The sequence below is a fragment of the Venturia canescens genome, chromosome 2 (genome assembly GCF_019457755.1).
Source record: "Venturia canescens isolate UGA chromosome 2, ASM1945775v1, whole genome shotgun sequence".
Taxonomy (NCBI): Eukaryota; Metazoa; Arthropoda; class Insecta; order Hymenoptera; family Ichneumonidae; genus Venturia; species Venturia canescens.
Genome location: NC_057422.1, coordinates 23,456,936 through 23,473,170, shown reverse-complemented (window position 1 = coordinate 23,473,170; position 16,235 = coordinate 23,456,936). Strand labels below are relative to the sequence as shown.

At 37.9% G+C, this 16,235-nt stretch overlaps 1 protein-coding gene across 1 annotated transcript; it reads right to left on the bottom strand.

The window, feature by feature from the left end:
- Positions 1-7,458: 7,458 nt before the first annotated feature.
- LOC122405805 (sentrin-specific protease 1-like) lies at positions 7,459-9,006 on the bottom strand. Its single transcript, XM_043410790.1, has 2 exons — positions 8,314-9,006; positions 7,459-8,256 (listed from the first exon to the last, which is right to left on the bottom strand). The coding sequence occupies exons 1-2, from the start codon at positions 9,004-9,006 to the stop codon at positions 7,459-7,461; spliced, it is 1,491 nt and encodes a 496-aa protein (XP_043266725.1).
- Between the last annotated feature and the right edge of the window lie 7,229 nt (positions 9,007-16,235).

Here is a 16,235-nt window from a genome sequence, read left to right as displayed (position 1 = left end):
AAATAGTGTTGGAAGTTCTATCAAATGTTGGTTTCACATTTAATATCAAGAAATGTACATTTTTAAAACAAAAAGTGAAATATTTTAGGTATGAAGTCAGCAATGGAGAAATTCGACCAAATAAAAGTAAAATTTCTGCATTAATATCATTACCTCCTCCTGAAACAGTCAAACAATTACGACAATTCATTGGTCTAGCGTCTTATTTCCGACAATTTATCCCAGGATTTTCCAAAATTGCGGCTCCTTTGTATGCTTTAATTTCTGATACAAAGAAAAGCATTGATTGGAAAGAGAATCATGAAGAAATCTGAAAACAAGTCATTTTGATTCTAACAAATGAACCAGTTTTAATGATCTTCGATCCAAATTCCCCAATTGAATTGCATACAGATGCAAGTTCTGTAGGCTATGGAGCGATTTTAATGCAAAAAAGAGAAAATAAATTACACGTCGTTGCCTATTTTAGTAAACGAAATTCACCAGCAGAGTCTAAATACCACTCTTACGAGTTGGAAACTCTTGTAGTGTTTAATGCAATCAAACACTTCCGCCATTTCTTGTATGGACAAAAATTTGTAGTTATTACACATTGTAATTCACTACAGTGTTCAAAAAAGAAGAAAGATCTTACCCCAAGAGTTTATCGATGGTGGGATTTTCTCCAGGCATTCGATATTAAGATAGTATATCGAAATGGAAATAGAATGTCTCACGTAGATTTCTTTTCTAGAAATCATCCTCAAGATTCAGAAAAAGAAAACTTAATCAAACAAAACAATAAAGAAATAAATTTGGTAAATGTTTCAGATACGTGGCTTATTGCTGAACAAAACCGCGATAAGGAAATTTCAAAAATAAAGAAAGAAATGTCTAAAGGAACTCTAAATACAGAGATTGCAAGAACATACGAATTACGCTCTGGTATTCTTCATAGAAAAATACAGAGACATGGGAAAACTCGATGTTTGCCAATTTTACCACGGGCGTTGAGATGGTCGGTCATCAACAAAACTCATGAAGCCTTGTTTCATGTTGGATGGGAGAAGACTCTTGAAAAAATTTATGACTCCTTTTGGTTTGACAAAATATCAAAATATGTTCGAAAATTTGTAGAAAATTGTATCACGTGTAAAATTTCTAAAACAAATTCAGGAAAAATTCAAGCGTATTTACACCCCATTCCGAAAATTGCAATTCCTTGGAACACTATTCACATTGATATAACTGGCAAATTAAGTGGTAAAAGTGACAAAAAAGAATATGTTTTCGTTCTTATTGATGCTTTTACTAAATTTGTCATTTTACGTCATTCGTGCCACATAGACAGAAAAAACAGAATAAGAGCATTAAAACGTGGAATGTCCCTATTTGGTGCACCTAACCGAATTATTGCAGATCAAGGTCGTTGTTTTGCGAATGACGATTTTCATGAATTTTGTTCATCACAAAGCATTCAACTACATTTAATAGCTACGGGAAGCTCACGTGCCAATGGCCAGGTAGAACGCATTGTGGGTATTCTAAAAAATATGTTGACTGTCGCAGAAAATTCCAGTGAACGCTCTTGGCAAGATGCTTTATTAGATATACAATTGGCAATTAATTGCACACAAAATCGAATAACTAAATCAAGTCCTCTTGAATTAATGATTGGAAAGGTAGCAAGACTTCTTAATCTAATGTTTACAGACGACAAAAATTGTGAAACTGATTTAGAAGAAACTAGATGAACTGCAATAACAAATATCGAAAAAAATGCAATATATGAAAAGGAAAGATTTGATCGAACAAAAGCGCCGGTAATAAAATTTTCTGAAAACGAATTTTTCCTTTTAAAAAAAGAGAAAAGAAACCAAAACAAACTGGACCCGAAATATAAGGGATCATATTAAATCATAAAAATTTTGGAAGGAGATAGATATACTTTAAAAGCTTGAAATTCTAACAGAGTATTTAAATACGCTCATGATCGTTTGAGAAAATGCCGGATGGAGATTTTTCAGATTAATTGTTATAATCCTTCTATGTTGATTATGTTGATCCTTCTATGCATTGATTAAAATCAAATTTGTTAAAACATAATATTCTATGTTAATATTCTACGTGATTTGTTATGTACAAGGTTGAAAATACAAGTTGATTGAGGATAAATATTTTTGCAACAGTAAATAAAATGACGTTTTCTTTCAATAACTAGTTCATTTAAAACAATGATTGTTCAAGGTTAAAAAAAAAGAGCTCAATGCATAATTACTTGTGCAAAGTTGTTTACATGGAAGTCTGTAGTTGTAGCCCAGTGGAAATCGGAATTTCTTAAATGAAACCGTGGGTGTGCAATGCTTCCTGTAAATGTTGTTGATTGGCAAGTAGTTAGAAACATTCGTCACTTGGGAAGAGTGACAGGCAATGTTGTCTAATCAAGGTTTGTGGTAACATTCGTCACTTGGGAAGAGTGACAGGTAATGTTAATCACTTGAGAAGTAAAAATGAGTATTGTAACAGTGATTGTGTATTCAGGCTCGAATTATTCCAACTTACCTCAATGAGTGATGAAACTTATCTTCATAAATTGTTTGGGTATCTTTGGGTAAAATATAAATATCTTCATCAATGGTAGGTATGACGCTTGGTAAAGATTTTTTCGCGGTTGGCAATTATGATGGTAGACATAGCTGTGGCATAGTTTTCGTCGGTGAAGTAGGATAGTGGTAGAGATTGGGTTGGTAGAGATTTATTATGGTAGTGATCTATCGCTGGTAAACTTTACTATGGTAGTGAAAAAATTTTGGTAGTTTCAGATGTGATAATGTTATTTTGTAGGTCGACATTTTCTTGGTGGAAATCGAGCGGTAGAGATTCTTAAAGGTAGAATATTTTTGTGGTAGTCTTGTAAAGGTGCCAATAGCGCTATTTGGCGTTCGACTTGGCATTGTAAACGCTACAAGCGTTTAGATGGGTGCGTTTAGAATTGTGTTCTCAACGCTCCCGACATTCAAGTGGTTGAACGCATCCACAGGGAGAATCGTCTGTTATCGCTGTTATCGTACTACTGCTTGTTTCGCTGTCTTCACTTTTCGATGAATCCAGTGTTATTTCGTCGAGTAATTGAAAAAGAACAAGATCACTTGTTGGTTCCGCCATTTTGTAATCGCACCAAGTCGAACATGACGTGAACTCAACCAGCGTCACCGCGTTCACTTCAAATCGAACACGTTTTAGCGTTATTGGCGCAATCGAAATAGAATTTTTTAATTAGTCTCCAATTCAATTTTCAAAATCTCAGATGACTCAGGAGTTACGTAATTGAACAAAATGACATGCTAATTTTACCCCCACCATCGCGAATCGTTTTTTAGAGAAAAGATAGTCTCGGCGAGAGCCTCAGGCCAGCAGACGACAGGGCTGTTAATGTACTTGTCCCGAGACTCTACCGAGTCTCTTCATATGCACTCCGTTAGATGACGAAAATTATTTTTAATTATCCCGCACGCACTTCATAACATCATAACCCCAAACGTCAACATGACGTGAACCTTCGGCTGGTGACTTTCGAGCTCTCGAGCTCCTTAGCTTTCCGCCAATCTTCCTTGCTCTTTTTATTGAATGTCATTGGCCCAGAAATTTTCTCACCCTTCATTGGTTGCAACAAAATTTCTCTCACCGGGGATTAGTGATCATGGAGGCCAAGGAGCCTATGTTTGTAGCGGTTGGAGTACACGTATACTGTAACGGTACGCTTTTATGACGTCACCCGCTACGCGTGTGTTCGAGCTACTAAAATTTAGGAGCAGGCATGAAATGAGCGAAAGAGTGAAAATTTGTGGTCAAAATTATAATGATCGTGTTTATTCACAACGGTTTCAGTATACAAAAGAAATTGTGATGCAAATCGTTGGTGTTTTTGTGATAAATATGAATTCTTTCTCTAATTTGTCCAGTTTCGCAATTCTGTCCTTTTATTTCAATAAACTTGTCCAATTTTAAGGAATCGCTCTCTTGTCTCAATGAACTTGTCCAAATTACAGTTTCTTTCCCTAATGTCAAGAAACTTGTCCACTTTAATTATTTCTGCTCTCTTTTGCTAATTCTTATAAATTCAGATCTGTGAGATCAGAAATTAATTCCTATTCTTCTCAATTCTCAAATTTAATCAATCCGACTAATTCTCTGCCTCTATACAATTTTATATGATCTTTGTGGACTGGCTCGATATAAATCAACTGAGATTGATTAATTTTTTCAGGACAATTAAATTAAATTTCATTTTAATCGAATGTTTTAAAATAATTTATGTAATTCAGACAGTTCCCGCTTCAAAGAGGATAGTGGAGACTCACGCTCTCGAAATAAATTATCTATTGCCTCCAACAAAATAAATTAAATTGGGTTAAACGAAAAGGGGCCTATGCCAAGAATCTGCAGACCGTACGGAATCGCACCGTCCCCTCCCTCTTTAGCATAGGAATAGAAGGAACCGAATTGAGAATCTTCAGACCCCACGGAATCGCAGGGTCCCCTCCCTCTCAATAAGGAATGGATAGGTTATCACCCTCGAATCTTTGGCCTGAACGGAGTCGCTCAGTCCCCTCCCTCTCGGCGTGATCGGAAAGGAATTTCACCCTCGAATCTTTGGCCTGAACGGAATCGCTCAGTCCCCTCCCTCTTGGCGTGAAATTTGGAGTATTTGGGTTGGTTGGTTTGTTGGAGCTGATTTCCAGAGTCACTACCTCTGTACTAAAGCGAGAGCTGATTCAAGAATGAGCTGCCGTTGCTGCTCCGCACGGCCTTTTATACTCGTTTGAACAAAGAAATAATAATGATAATTCTGTCTAAAAATAACTTGGACTTTGATTCGCTTTGAAAAATAATCTCCAACCAGAATTTTGCTCTCTAAATTCATGGATTGGTCGATAATTCCCGCTCGCGCCGTAATTGGACAAGCTTGAGGCTGTTTTCCCTCGCTTTTGAGAACTTAATGATTTCTGTGTGAAATTAAATGCTTTTAACGAACAAAAATTGTATTCTGCTTTTTAAAGTTTAAATGGATCAAGTTTATCTTTTAATCAACGTTAAATTAATACATTATGATCATTTTCGATCATTATTTCCCCTGGAACCAAATGCTCGCTCGTGACTGGTCATTTCTGTTGGAGCCAGCACGCTATTGGAGTTTTCTGGACAAGTTTTCTCTGGACGCTCTCAATTGCTTTTGACACCGACTTTTTAACTTGTTTTGTTTAATTGAATCTTGCCTCGTATCAAAATGAAATTAATTGTGTCATTTAAAACATAAAATGAAAGTAATTACGAGAGAAAAGAGTTTTTCTTATTTAAGCAATAGCCTTTACGCCGAGCCACGGAGAGTCGCGTCGAGCGGCTGAGTACGAGCTCGCGTGGCGCGAAGTTCAAACGTCATATTTTCTTTATTTAAAAAGGGAGTGCCGTTTCAACGCCCCCCAGGACAAAAAGAATTGAGAATAGCGAAATGACTTTTTGTTCTAAATTGGAGGACGGGGCAAGGGCGCGTCGTCTGGATGTTTAGATGGCTTTTATCCCTCAGGCTCGTCTTCCATCATTTGTCGGAATTCTTCTTCGGCGTCAAGATGTTCCAAGTGTTCGAGCAGCCTTTGGTGGGCTCGTTCATCATCGAATCCTTGATCCACTTCGCCATTTTGTTGATCGAAAAGTTGTTGTATTTGTCGAATAGATGCCCATGGAATGTCGTCTCTCAAACTGAGTCCGTAGACACCTCGTTTTGCAAAAAGGTTTCGGACGAGACTTTCACTCAATTTGACTCTGTAGGAGCTGATGTAGAGCTCGATTTCAAAGCCCCCAATTGTTCGATGTTCGCCAATAATGGAAATGTATGCCGTTTTCTCGACCAGCTTGTCCCGGTAATGTATGCATAGGGTCTCCTCCCATTGCTCTCCGATGTATGGTTTGACGTCAGATATAAACGCTTTGGTTGAAAAGCACGGCGCGCACGCAAATTCGTGCGGAATGCGCCTTAAATCGTCGACAGGAGTCATTAATTTCACCCCTCTGTCGATTAATCTGACTGTGGCCTCGTCCTCGTCGATTTCAAGGACTTTTGCTCGATATGCGATATTTTTATTCATTAAGGCGTATAATTTGCCTGTTTCGACGTTTACAAGTGGGCTCGGTCGTTGGTGAGCTATGAAATCACCCAACTCCTCTTCAAAATCTTTTAATTCCAGATTTTTCGCCGGAGTGGTGAAAGTCAAATTTGTAGGGTTCATGAAGTCCAATATTATGACCTCAAGGTTGCCTTCCCAGGTTGATGGCCACGAAGTTGGATTGGGAACTCCCGGGATCATGTGTTGACTCATTTTGATTTGTAAGATGGCGGTGGGTCTCTGGATCGATGTTGACGGTAGCTCGTCTCGGTGTGGAATGGTGATTCTCGACCCGAGGAAGCTCGATTTATACGACTCGATGTTCCCCCACTTCTCGTCCCGTGGCGCCCTCTCTAATGATGTTCTCCGATGACTTTTGGGGTGGGGATGATTCTAAATTTGCTATTTCTCAATTTTCTCTTTTCTTTTATTTTACAGGTCTCTCTGGTAAGTACGACACTCAAAACTTCTTTCTCTTTTTCTCTCATTTTTCAGGTTTTAACAATAATCTCATTTCTTTTCTCTTTTCTTTATTTTTGGGTTAGTATTCGATTTTCTTTTAATAATTTGTTCTTTCTTTTTCAGGTTTCAGGTAAGTGATGTCTCTTTTCTCTTTATTCTAAATCTTTTTGTTTTTTCATTTTTCAGATTCTAGGTTCTACGAGGCAAGCTTCATCGGTAAGTAAGAATCTTTCAAGCATTTTATTTTATTTTCAGTCTATTAATTTTCTTTTTATTTTTCTTTCAGGTCTGCAGAGGCGAGAGTTCCAGGTAAGTACTATTCTTATTTCTAAATTTCAGGTGAGTATGATTTTTTTGGTTTTTCTAATCAATTTCTTTTTCTTTTTCAGATTTCTTGGTTCCAGATAAAAAAAAAATCTTAAGTAAGTAAATGATTCTATTTTCAAAAAAAAAATATTCTTTTCGATGTTTTTAATGGTTATTTTTCTGCTTTTCAGGTTCCACGGACATTGGACATCTCGCATGTAAGTAAATTTTCATTGTTATATCTAGTAGCTCATTGTTAGCAATAATTTCCTTAAATGTACGCTCTTTCTTCTGTTTTTAGGGTAAGGAGAATCACAAACAAACACCAAGGATTTGCAATGTCGATAAACATGTTTATTTGCAACTAAACTGAATTAAATTTGTTTCTGAGACTAGACGAGCTGTCTATTAAAGTATTGTTCTCATAGAGAATGGTGGTACAAAAATATCCCCTTTGGATAATGAGAAAAAAAATATACAATAGAATGTTGTTTTGGTTTAAAGGGAAATTTTCTTGATAACGGCAAAAAAAATAAAACTCTTTTTTGTGTTAAGGGCTCTCTAATTCGTTCGCTATAAGTTCTCTAGCGATTTTTTTTCTTTTGTCTTTCATATCTTCTTGTGTGAAGTCTATTGCGCGATCAGTGGCGTCATATGCCGCGAATAGGCAAGTGAAAACCCCACAATCGAAGTTATTCCTTTGACGGGGAATCTCCTTTCTCGTCATCATCAGCCATTCTTCTTGTTTGAATCCAGGATGTCTTCTTTCTTCGGCTTCCTGGGTCAAATAATTTAACACGACCGTCATACTACCCCTGTCCCTTCCGTGGAGGCTGTCGAAGAATTTGATTCTTTTTTTCGACATCTCGATCGATATTAGGCACCAATGGTCGCCGAAATGCAGGGGCACGAGGATCTTATTAAAAGAGAAGAGATCGATCTTCCGAGTCCACCGGCGAACCGCCGAATATCCTCCCTCCTGGAGACGAGAGTAAAAGAAGGAGCTCATGGAATGCACTTCGCCGTTCTTCCCTGGATTTTTTCGTGACCGCTCAACGATCAGCGTCATGTAGGAGTTGATCACTTCGTCATCTATCCAGTTATTTCCCTGCAGAGTCAACAGGCTCTGAGGCTGGATCTGCATTTGTGGACTCCTTCCTACCGACATCTTACTCAGCCCACCTCCATCTTCCGTCTTTACTCCTATCGCGCTTTCTTCTTCTTGTTTGTTTATCTCGCTGTTTTCCCTTTTCTTTGAGTCCACTTTGCCTTGTATATCTCGCCGTTCCTTTTTGCTTGCCCCTTTCTTCTCCTGACTTCCTTCTTCTTTATAGATTTTCTTTTGCTTCTTGATAATTTGTTTCCTTCCTCGTATTTTTTTCAATAATTTCTTTCTTATCTCTACCTTCATCAATCGTTCTTGCTCTTTTCTGGCATGTTCAGACTCTCGTTTTTTTATTTTACTTGTTTTCTGATTCTTTCCCCCGCTTTCTTCTTTCTTCGTGCCTCTCTCTATTGGCGCTATCTCCTTTTTTACTTCATTTTCTTTCCAATTGAATTCTCCGACGCCCCATTGCTCCCACTCTCTTCCATTGTTCTTTAGTTTTTCCATTTTTTCCATTTCCTCTTTGTATTGCTTCCTTCTCTTTGCTTCTAACTCTCTTTTTCGCTCCATTTGTTCTTTTTTTTTCAAGTTGGACGGCGGGGAATCGTTGGATATTGGTGACACAATTTTCGGCATGGTCATCTCCGCGCAAATTTCTTGCGTGGACCTATGCCGAGCTATTTCCTCGAGGACTCGGTCTCGGCTTGGCCTTTGGTGAGCTTCTGTGTCGATACTCCGTAATCTCCACATGAAAGTTTGAGTCCCCTTTTCTTTTGGGCGTTTTGTTTGTGTGTCGGAGTTTTGTGTGTTTGTTCTCTTTTCCTTTCCTCTGCCGCTGATTTCTCGTTTTTGCTCTCCACGTAACCTCTCAAATCTCTCCACCTCCTCCCCCTTTCCTCTCTCCTCTCGTCCGTCCCATCCTGCTTCTCCTCCTGTTTGTAGAGAGAAGTGTCTTCTCCACACTTGGCACTGGGTCTGGGTAGACGCATCCATTTTCCCTGTTTCGATACATATTTCCTTTTTATTTCCTTTCAAAGCTATCATTTATTCGCTTTTCATACCTTTTGTTATCGGAGTTTCCTTTTTTCTCAACAATTTATCGGGAGCGTCTCCTGTGCACGTGCCGCTTTGTTTATAGCACTCGGGGATTTAATTTTTGTTCATTATTACCGGATTCTTGTTCGGTGATTCAATTTTTGTTCACGATCACCGGATTCCCCGTTCTCTGTCTGCTGCACCGCCCTTTTCTACATGGGTGAAGTCAGCCGGCGCGGCCCTTCTTTTCGAGCGCCACGAAGTTTGCTGCTCTTTCTTGTCCAGTTTCCATTCCTCTCCTTTTTATTGTTACTCTCCCGTTTATGTTTAATTATGTTATGGTAGTTATAGGTAGTTATTTAAATTTTTATTTTATTTTCGATTTTATTGATTTTTTTTATGTTTTTCAGATTTTCCATAAAATTGTTAGGTAAGTGGTGAATTTTTTAGTTTATTTTCGATTTTATTAATTTTTTTTCTTATTTTCAGGTTTTTCATAAAATTGATGGTCCTCGTCGTGTGTGGAGTAACCATTCTGGTAAGTAAACATAAATTTTTTTATCTTTTAGTTGTTTAAATCATAATAACAATTTTTTTCTTTTTCTCTTTTCAGGTTTTCGTCAGGAATTCGTTCCCCAACGGTAAGTATTAACTCAAATTGATAGTCTTTTTTATTATTTGTTGAATTTTTATGTTTTATTTTTCAGGGTCACCGTGTGAGACATTCTTCTAGGTAAGTACGCATGATTCTTATCTCCAATTTAGAGGATAACTAAAAATATAATTTCTTTGTTTTCCTTTTTTTCAGGTTCCCTTTGGATTGTATCCCCTGCGGGTAAGTATTAAATGAAAATCATAAATTTGTTTATTGTTTATTTATCCATTTATTTATTTTTCTTTTCAGGTTAGCTGGGCGACGTATCCCTCTTGGTAAGTATGCATAATTCTTGTTTCTTTGTACACATAAAATAAAAACTTTCTTTTGTCCTTTCTTTTTACAGGTTCCTCCAGGAATTCGTCCAGCCGGTAAGTAATAAATGAAAATCAGGAATTTATTGTTTGTTTATTTAACTTTTGTATTTTTTCAGGTTGGCAGCGTGGTACATTCCCCTCTCCACATCGGTGTTCGTGTTTTCGAGAATGTAAGTAGCAGCTGCTATTTGTTTTTTGATTCTATACGGTCCTTCGTAAATAGAAAAGAACTTTGCCATCTTTTTGTTCATTGGATCACTCACGTTGCATGCTTTTGCTAACACAAGATCTCCAACTTGAAATTCTATTAATTTATGTCTTTGATCGAACTTTTCAGCTCTTTTTCTTCCTTTTCTTGCAATCCTTTCTCGCGCCAGCATTAATTTTTCTTCAATTTCATCCTCTTGTTCATTTTCTTCTTTATCGATTTGAATCCAATTTTTCCAGATTCTTTGAGGTTTTATATTTTTTTGTATCTCAATTGGCGTCATTTCCGTAGTATCGTGATGAGTTTCATTAATACAACCTTCAATTACCTTGACCCATTTCAGCCAATCAGTGTGCTTGTCAGTTAGGAACGTTCTAAAAAATCTACCTATCTCTCGGTTTACCCTTTCTACTACATTTCCTTGAGGATGTCTAATTGACGAGAAAACTGGCTGTATTCCTTCACTAGCTAATTTTTGTAGCCATAATCGCGACGTGAACTGTGTTCCGTGATCGAATTGTAATTTTCTGGGTTTTCCATTTTCCGGAATGTAATAATTAAAGATTTTATTGATTGTAGCTGGCGCTGTTGCAGCTTTCAATGGATATAGAGCGACAAATTTCGAAAAAACATCGATCGTGACGAGGATGTGTTTCATTCCGCCTTGTGAGGCTGGCAAAGGACCGAAAAAATCGATTGATACGATATCTCCGGGTCCTTCCGGAATGATGTTTTGCTGTGCCGCATATGAATGCTGATTCGGAACCTTGTTTCTTTGGCACGAATCGCATGATGCGAGAATTTGTCTAACAGCGCGATACATTCTTGGGTAAGTAAAATCCTCATTTATAATTTTCCAAACTTTCTTTGCCCCTATGTGACCGTACATTTCGTGTGTTTCAGATACTAGACGTTGGAAGATTTCGCGCGGCAGCACCACTTTACTCGAATTCGTTTTCAATAAAATATTATTTCTCAACTGAAATTTATCGTCTTGTTGATTTTCAATCCTCTCTCTGATTTCCTGAATTTTTTCTTCCCTCATTTGCCAATCTCCTATGTTTTTCATCATGTTTTCTAATTCTCTAGATGGTTTTGTTGCTAGCATCGTATTTATGACGAGTTCTCTTCCTTTTCTGCCCCCCGTATCCGGAGGATTTAAACGACTTAGGACGTCGGCTACAACATTTCTCGTACCGGGACAGTATTCAAATTGGATATCGTAATCCTGAATTGCTAGTATCCATCTAGTCAAACGTTCGCTTAACAGCTGACTATTTTTCAAAAAAGTGATTGCTTGGTGATCTGTTACGACTCTGATTTTTGATCCTAACAAATAAGTTCTCAATTTTTTTAGCGACCACACAATTGCCAGTAATTCTTTTTCAGTAGTCGTGTATGCTAATTCTGGCCCTTTTAGCGTCCTACTTGCAAACATTACGACCCCTAAATCTCCGTTATCGTCGCGTTGAGCTAAAGTGCCCCCCAATGCATAATTGCTTGCATCTGTTTGCAATATGTACTCTTTCGTTGGATCAGGATGTTTTAAAAGCACGTTTTCGACAAATAAATTTTTTATTCTCTGAAATGCTATTTGTTTTTCTTTATCCCAATCCCATTTTGTTTCTTTGCGTAATAACTTCAAAAGAGGAATCGTTTCTTTTGCATGTTCTTTTGTGAACTTAGTATAATAATTAATCAAACCAAGGAAACCTCTAAGCTGTTTTAAGTTTCGCGGCGCAGGAAAATCGTGTATTGCCTGTATCTTTTCAGGCTGGGGTTTAATACCTTCAGTTGTTAAAATATGGCCTAAGAATTCTACTTCTTTCCTGAAAAATCTGGCCTTTTTTAGTTTGATTGTCATACCGTGTTTTTCTAATCGGTCTAAAAGTTCATCTAATTGTTGCATATGCTCTTCGAAGCTTGTTGAGATGCACAATAGATCGTCTACAAAATTAATCACGTGGTCGCCTAGACCGTGTAAAATAATGTCTAGAGCTCTTAACAATGATGCAGTACTCGTTTTTAATCCAAATGGAGTGACAGTAAATTCGTACACTTTTCCACGATATCTAAAGGCTGTGTACTTCATTGAGTTCGGATGCAACGGAATTTGCCAAAAGCTATTCGTTAGATCAAGCGTGGTCATGACTTTAGCTGTGTGACATTTTTGAAAAACTTCTTCGATATTGGGCACTGACTCGTGATCGTCCTCCATAACCTGATTTAATTTTCTCGCGTCCAAACACAACCTAACGGACCCATCTTTTTTTATGACTGGAATGATTGGATTGATCCACGGACTACTAGATCTTTGAATAATCCCATCATCTAACAATTTCTCAATTTCCTTATCTACCTTCTCTCGATGCATTAATGGAACCTCGTAAGCGTGGGCAACGATCGGTTTATCCGTCGTAATATTTAGCTCGTGTTCGTAAACCGAGATTCTACCTGTACTTTTTCGAAAAACGTTCCTTCTATTCCATAAAACCTGCCTATGGATTTCTTTTTCTTTTTCGGAGAGTTCTGTGTGATCTACGATTTCGTTTATTTCCTCTATTGTGACTTCTTCATTATTTTCTCGATTGTACATCAGATTATGTACTGGCTGAATGATAATTTTATTTAAACTTTGCACTGGCTTAATAACTTTACTTCTCAATAATTCTTTGTAATCATTTTCTTTTAATCCCCATTTTTCATTAATTTCCCCTTTTTCAATAACTTCTTCAATCTCCGACGTAACTTCTCCCCTTTCAACCATACTCTCTTTTTCTTTTTTGATTTCTTTTTCTATTATTTCTCCCTCAACAATTGTTTCATCACCTTTAACTTCCTTATTTACTTTTTCTCCATTTTTAATTTCTCCCTTAACTTCTTCTGTAATTTCTTTTTTAACGACATTCTCCTCAACTTCATCTTCATCAGTAACTTCTTCATTTTTAATTTCTTTTTTTACTCCTTCATTTTCTTCTTTAACTTCATTCTCATTTTTACCCTTTATCTCTTCTTTAACAACTACATTACTCTCTTTTTCTCCCATTTTGAATTCTACACTTTTTTCTTTTTCAATTTTCCCCACCGCGGGAATTATTTCAATGACTTCATTGTATTTGACCTGGAGAGACATCTCTCCCAGGTCTATTAAACTTTTTAAAGGTTGAAGGGCATCTACCCCCAGCAACACATCCCTTATTAAACCAGGCACTATTAAATATTTTACGAAAGTCTTTATTTTTCCGATCTCTGTTACAGCCATAATCTGATGCTTTATCTTTGTCATTTTTCCTTTGATTGCCCCTTTTACCGTAACTCCTGTCACTGGCAAAAGAGGACAATTTTTTAGAACTTCTTTATTCTCCAAATAGAACTCCTCCGAAATCGTAGTCACTTTAGAACCAGAATCTATAAGTGCAGTTACCGGAATCCCCTCGATTTTCGCGTAAATTTCTGGGCATTCTATAATCGGGACTGCTTCCCCATTTATTTCCTCTCCTAACAAGAATTCACGGGTATCCGTGAAGATTGTATTAATGGGGAGCTCATTATCACGATTTAAACGTTTCTCTCCATTGAGGTACCATTTCATTTCATCGGGTATCGTGTATTTTTCATTACTTTCTTTTTTCGTTGTACCTCGCACATTTTTGTTATTTTTCTTTTGACGATTTCTTTTGAGTACGGGTACAACGCTTATGCGTTTCCCGCCTTGGAAGTGCTTGGCTGAGGTTCAACTTTTGTTTCGATTGTCGCCTCTATGGCTTGAATCGGTTGTTGTTGCCGAGCATTGTTGTTCGGAGGTCCATTATTCTGGTTTGGGTTCGGTGGACCCCAATTTTGATTCCGAACTTGCTGGTGGTTGGGATTATAAGGAGGCCGATTATTGTAATTGTTTCCCCAGTTTTGTTGGTTGTTGCGGAAGTTTCCGTCGTTCGGCCGTTGGTTGGAATACCCATTGTTCGGTCGTTGGTTATTATTTTGTTGGTGGCCCTGTTGGTTGAAATTTCTACTTTGTTGGTTGTTCCAATTGTAGTTATTATATCCTCCATTTTGACCTCTATTGTTTTGTTGCCAATTATTATTTGGTTGGCCATTGGGTTTCCAGTTTTGGTTCTGGTAACCACCGTTTTGCGGCATTTTGAAAGGCCTTGGCTCATTTTTGTCACTATTATTTTTATGACCCTGAACTTTTGGAGGTGTTTCCTCCTCAATTCCCGTGTTCACTGGACCACTCTGGTCCAGCTTTTCGAGGAATTCGATCAATTGCTCGAGGTTTAAGAAACCTCGGCTTATGATTGTGGCCCTTATTTCCTCCGTGAAATGTTGTGACAAAGAAGCCACAATGTCTTTGTCAGATGGCGGTGGAATCAAATCCCTAGCCGTTCCAAACGTTCGAGTGGCATACTCGACCTTAGTCATTTTGCTTTTCTCGGGATATTTCCCGAATTCGAGCTCCTTGCGGACCTTCCTTTGCACCTCATAGCTCCAGAATCGATTTATGAATTTGGTTTCTATGTCCTCGAAGTCATTTATTTCCTCTTCTACGAGGACCCACCATTCCTGGGCTGCTTTTTCCAGGCATTGTCCAAGCAGATATTTCATTTCGGTAAAGGTGGGGTTTATCACCTCACAGTAGCGCCTGAATTCTTTGACGAATTTGATCGGTCGTTTGTCTTTCGACCCATCGTATGTTGGCGCCTTTATTTTGAACTTGTTGTTCAGAGGCATGATGTCACGGTGAGGAGATTTCATTTCTCGATGATCTTCACCATCATCCGATTCTTCTTCCTCAACTTCGGGTTTCGGAACGATTCGCGTACTCTCGATCGTAGGACTGTGGAATTTGTCCTTCGTTTCTAAGTTTTCAACCCGTTTCCGGATTGCGTTCGCATCCAATTGCATCTGCGCTACGCTCACTTCGACAACGGCACTTTTTGCCTCGTTCTCTTGGACGATTCTTGTCAGACCCGTTACGTGGCGTTTGATCGGATCGTAGATTTGATGCACGTCACTGGCAATTTTTGCCTGCATGACCGTTAATTTCTCCGAAAATTCGGCTCTCAATTCAATTGTTGCCTGGTTGTTTTTGGCGATTTCATTCGCCATTATTTGCACTTGCGATCTTACTTCCTGCATCGCTTCCATTAGACCAACCAGCAACTGATTGTTTACCTCCCCAAACTCAATCCGGCCACGGTCTGATTTCGGAGTGCCAAATTCTTCCAAACGATTATCTTCTTTATTGATGTGTGAATCAACATTATCAGCAAAATTTGCCCTTGATTCGTTGAAAATATCACCCGCTCCGGGAGGCGGAAGCGTGGTTGTAAAATCATGCGTTTGTGCGTCAGTTTCTGGATTCTGAATTCCAGAATCTGCGACAATTTCCTCGGTTTTATTTTTGTCAGCCATTTCAAAGACTCGAATAATTTTCATTCAAAAAAAAGAGTTTTCTAATTCTTGCGTCCACTTGCAATGCCTGCCCCACGTTGGGCGCCAAGTTGTAACGGTACGCTTTTATGACGTCACCCGCTACGCGTGTGTTCGAGCTACTAAAATTTAGGAGCAGGCATGAAATGAGCGAAAGAGTGAAAATTTGTGGTCAAAATTATAATGATCGTGTTTATTCACAACGGTTTCAGTATACAAAAGAAATTGTGATGCAAATCGTTGGTGTTTTTGTGATAAATATGAATTCTTTCTCTAATTTGTCCAGTTTCGCAATTCTGTCCTTTTATTTCAATAAACTTGTCCAATTTTAAGGAATCGCTCTCTTGTCTCAATGAACTTGTCCAAATTACAGTTTCTTTCCCTAATGTCAAGAAACTTGTCCACTTTAATTATTTCTGCTCTCTTTTGCTAATTCTTATAAATTCAGATCTGTGAGATCAGAAATTAATTCCTATTCTTCTCAATTCTCAAATTTAATCAATCCGACTAATTCTCTGCCTCTATACAATTTTATATGATCTTTGTGGACTGGCTCGATATAAATCAACTGAGA

Bases quoted from the DNA above. Each gene is read 5' to 3' on its own strand.
- LOC122405805 (XM_043410790.1), bottom strand. From the start codon at position 9,006: ATGGATGCGTCTACCCAGACCCAGTGCCAAGTGTGGAGAAGACACTTC. The intron at 8,257-8,313 runs GTAGAGATAAGA...CAAATTATCAAG, and splicing joins AGCAAGAACGATTGATGAAG to AAGCAAAAGAAAATCTATAA.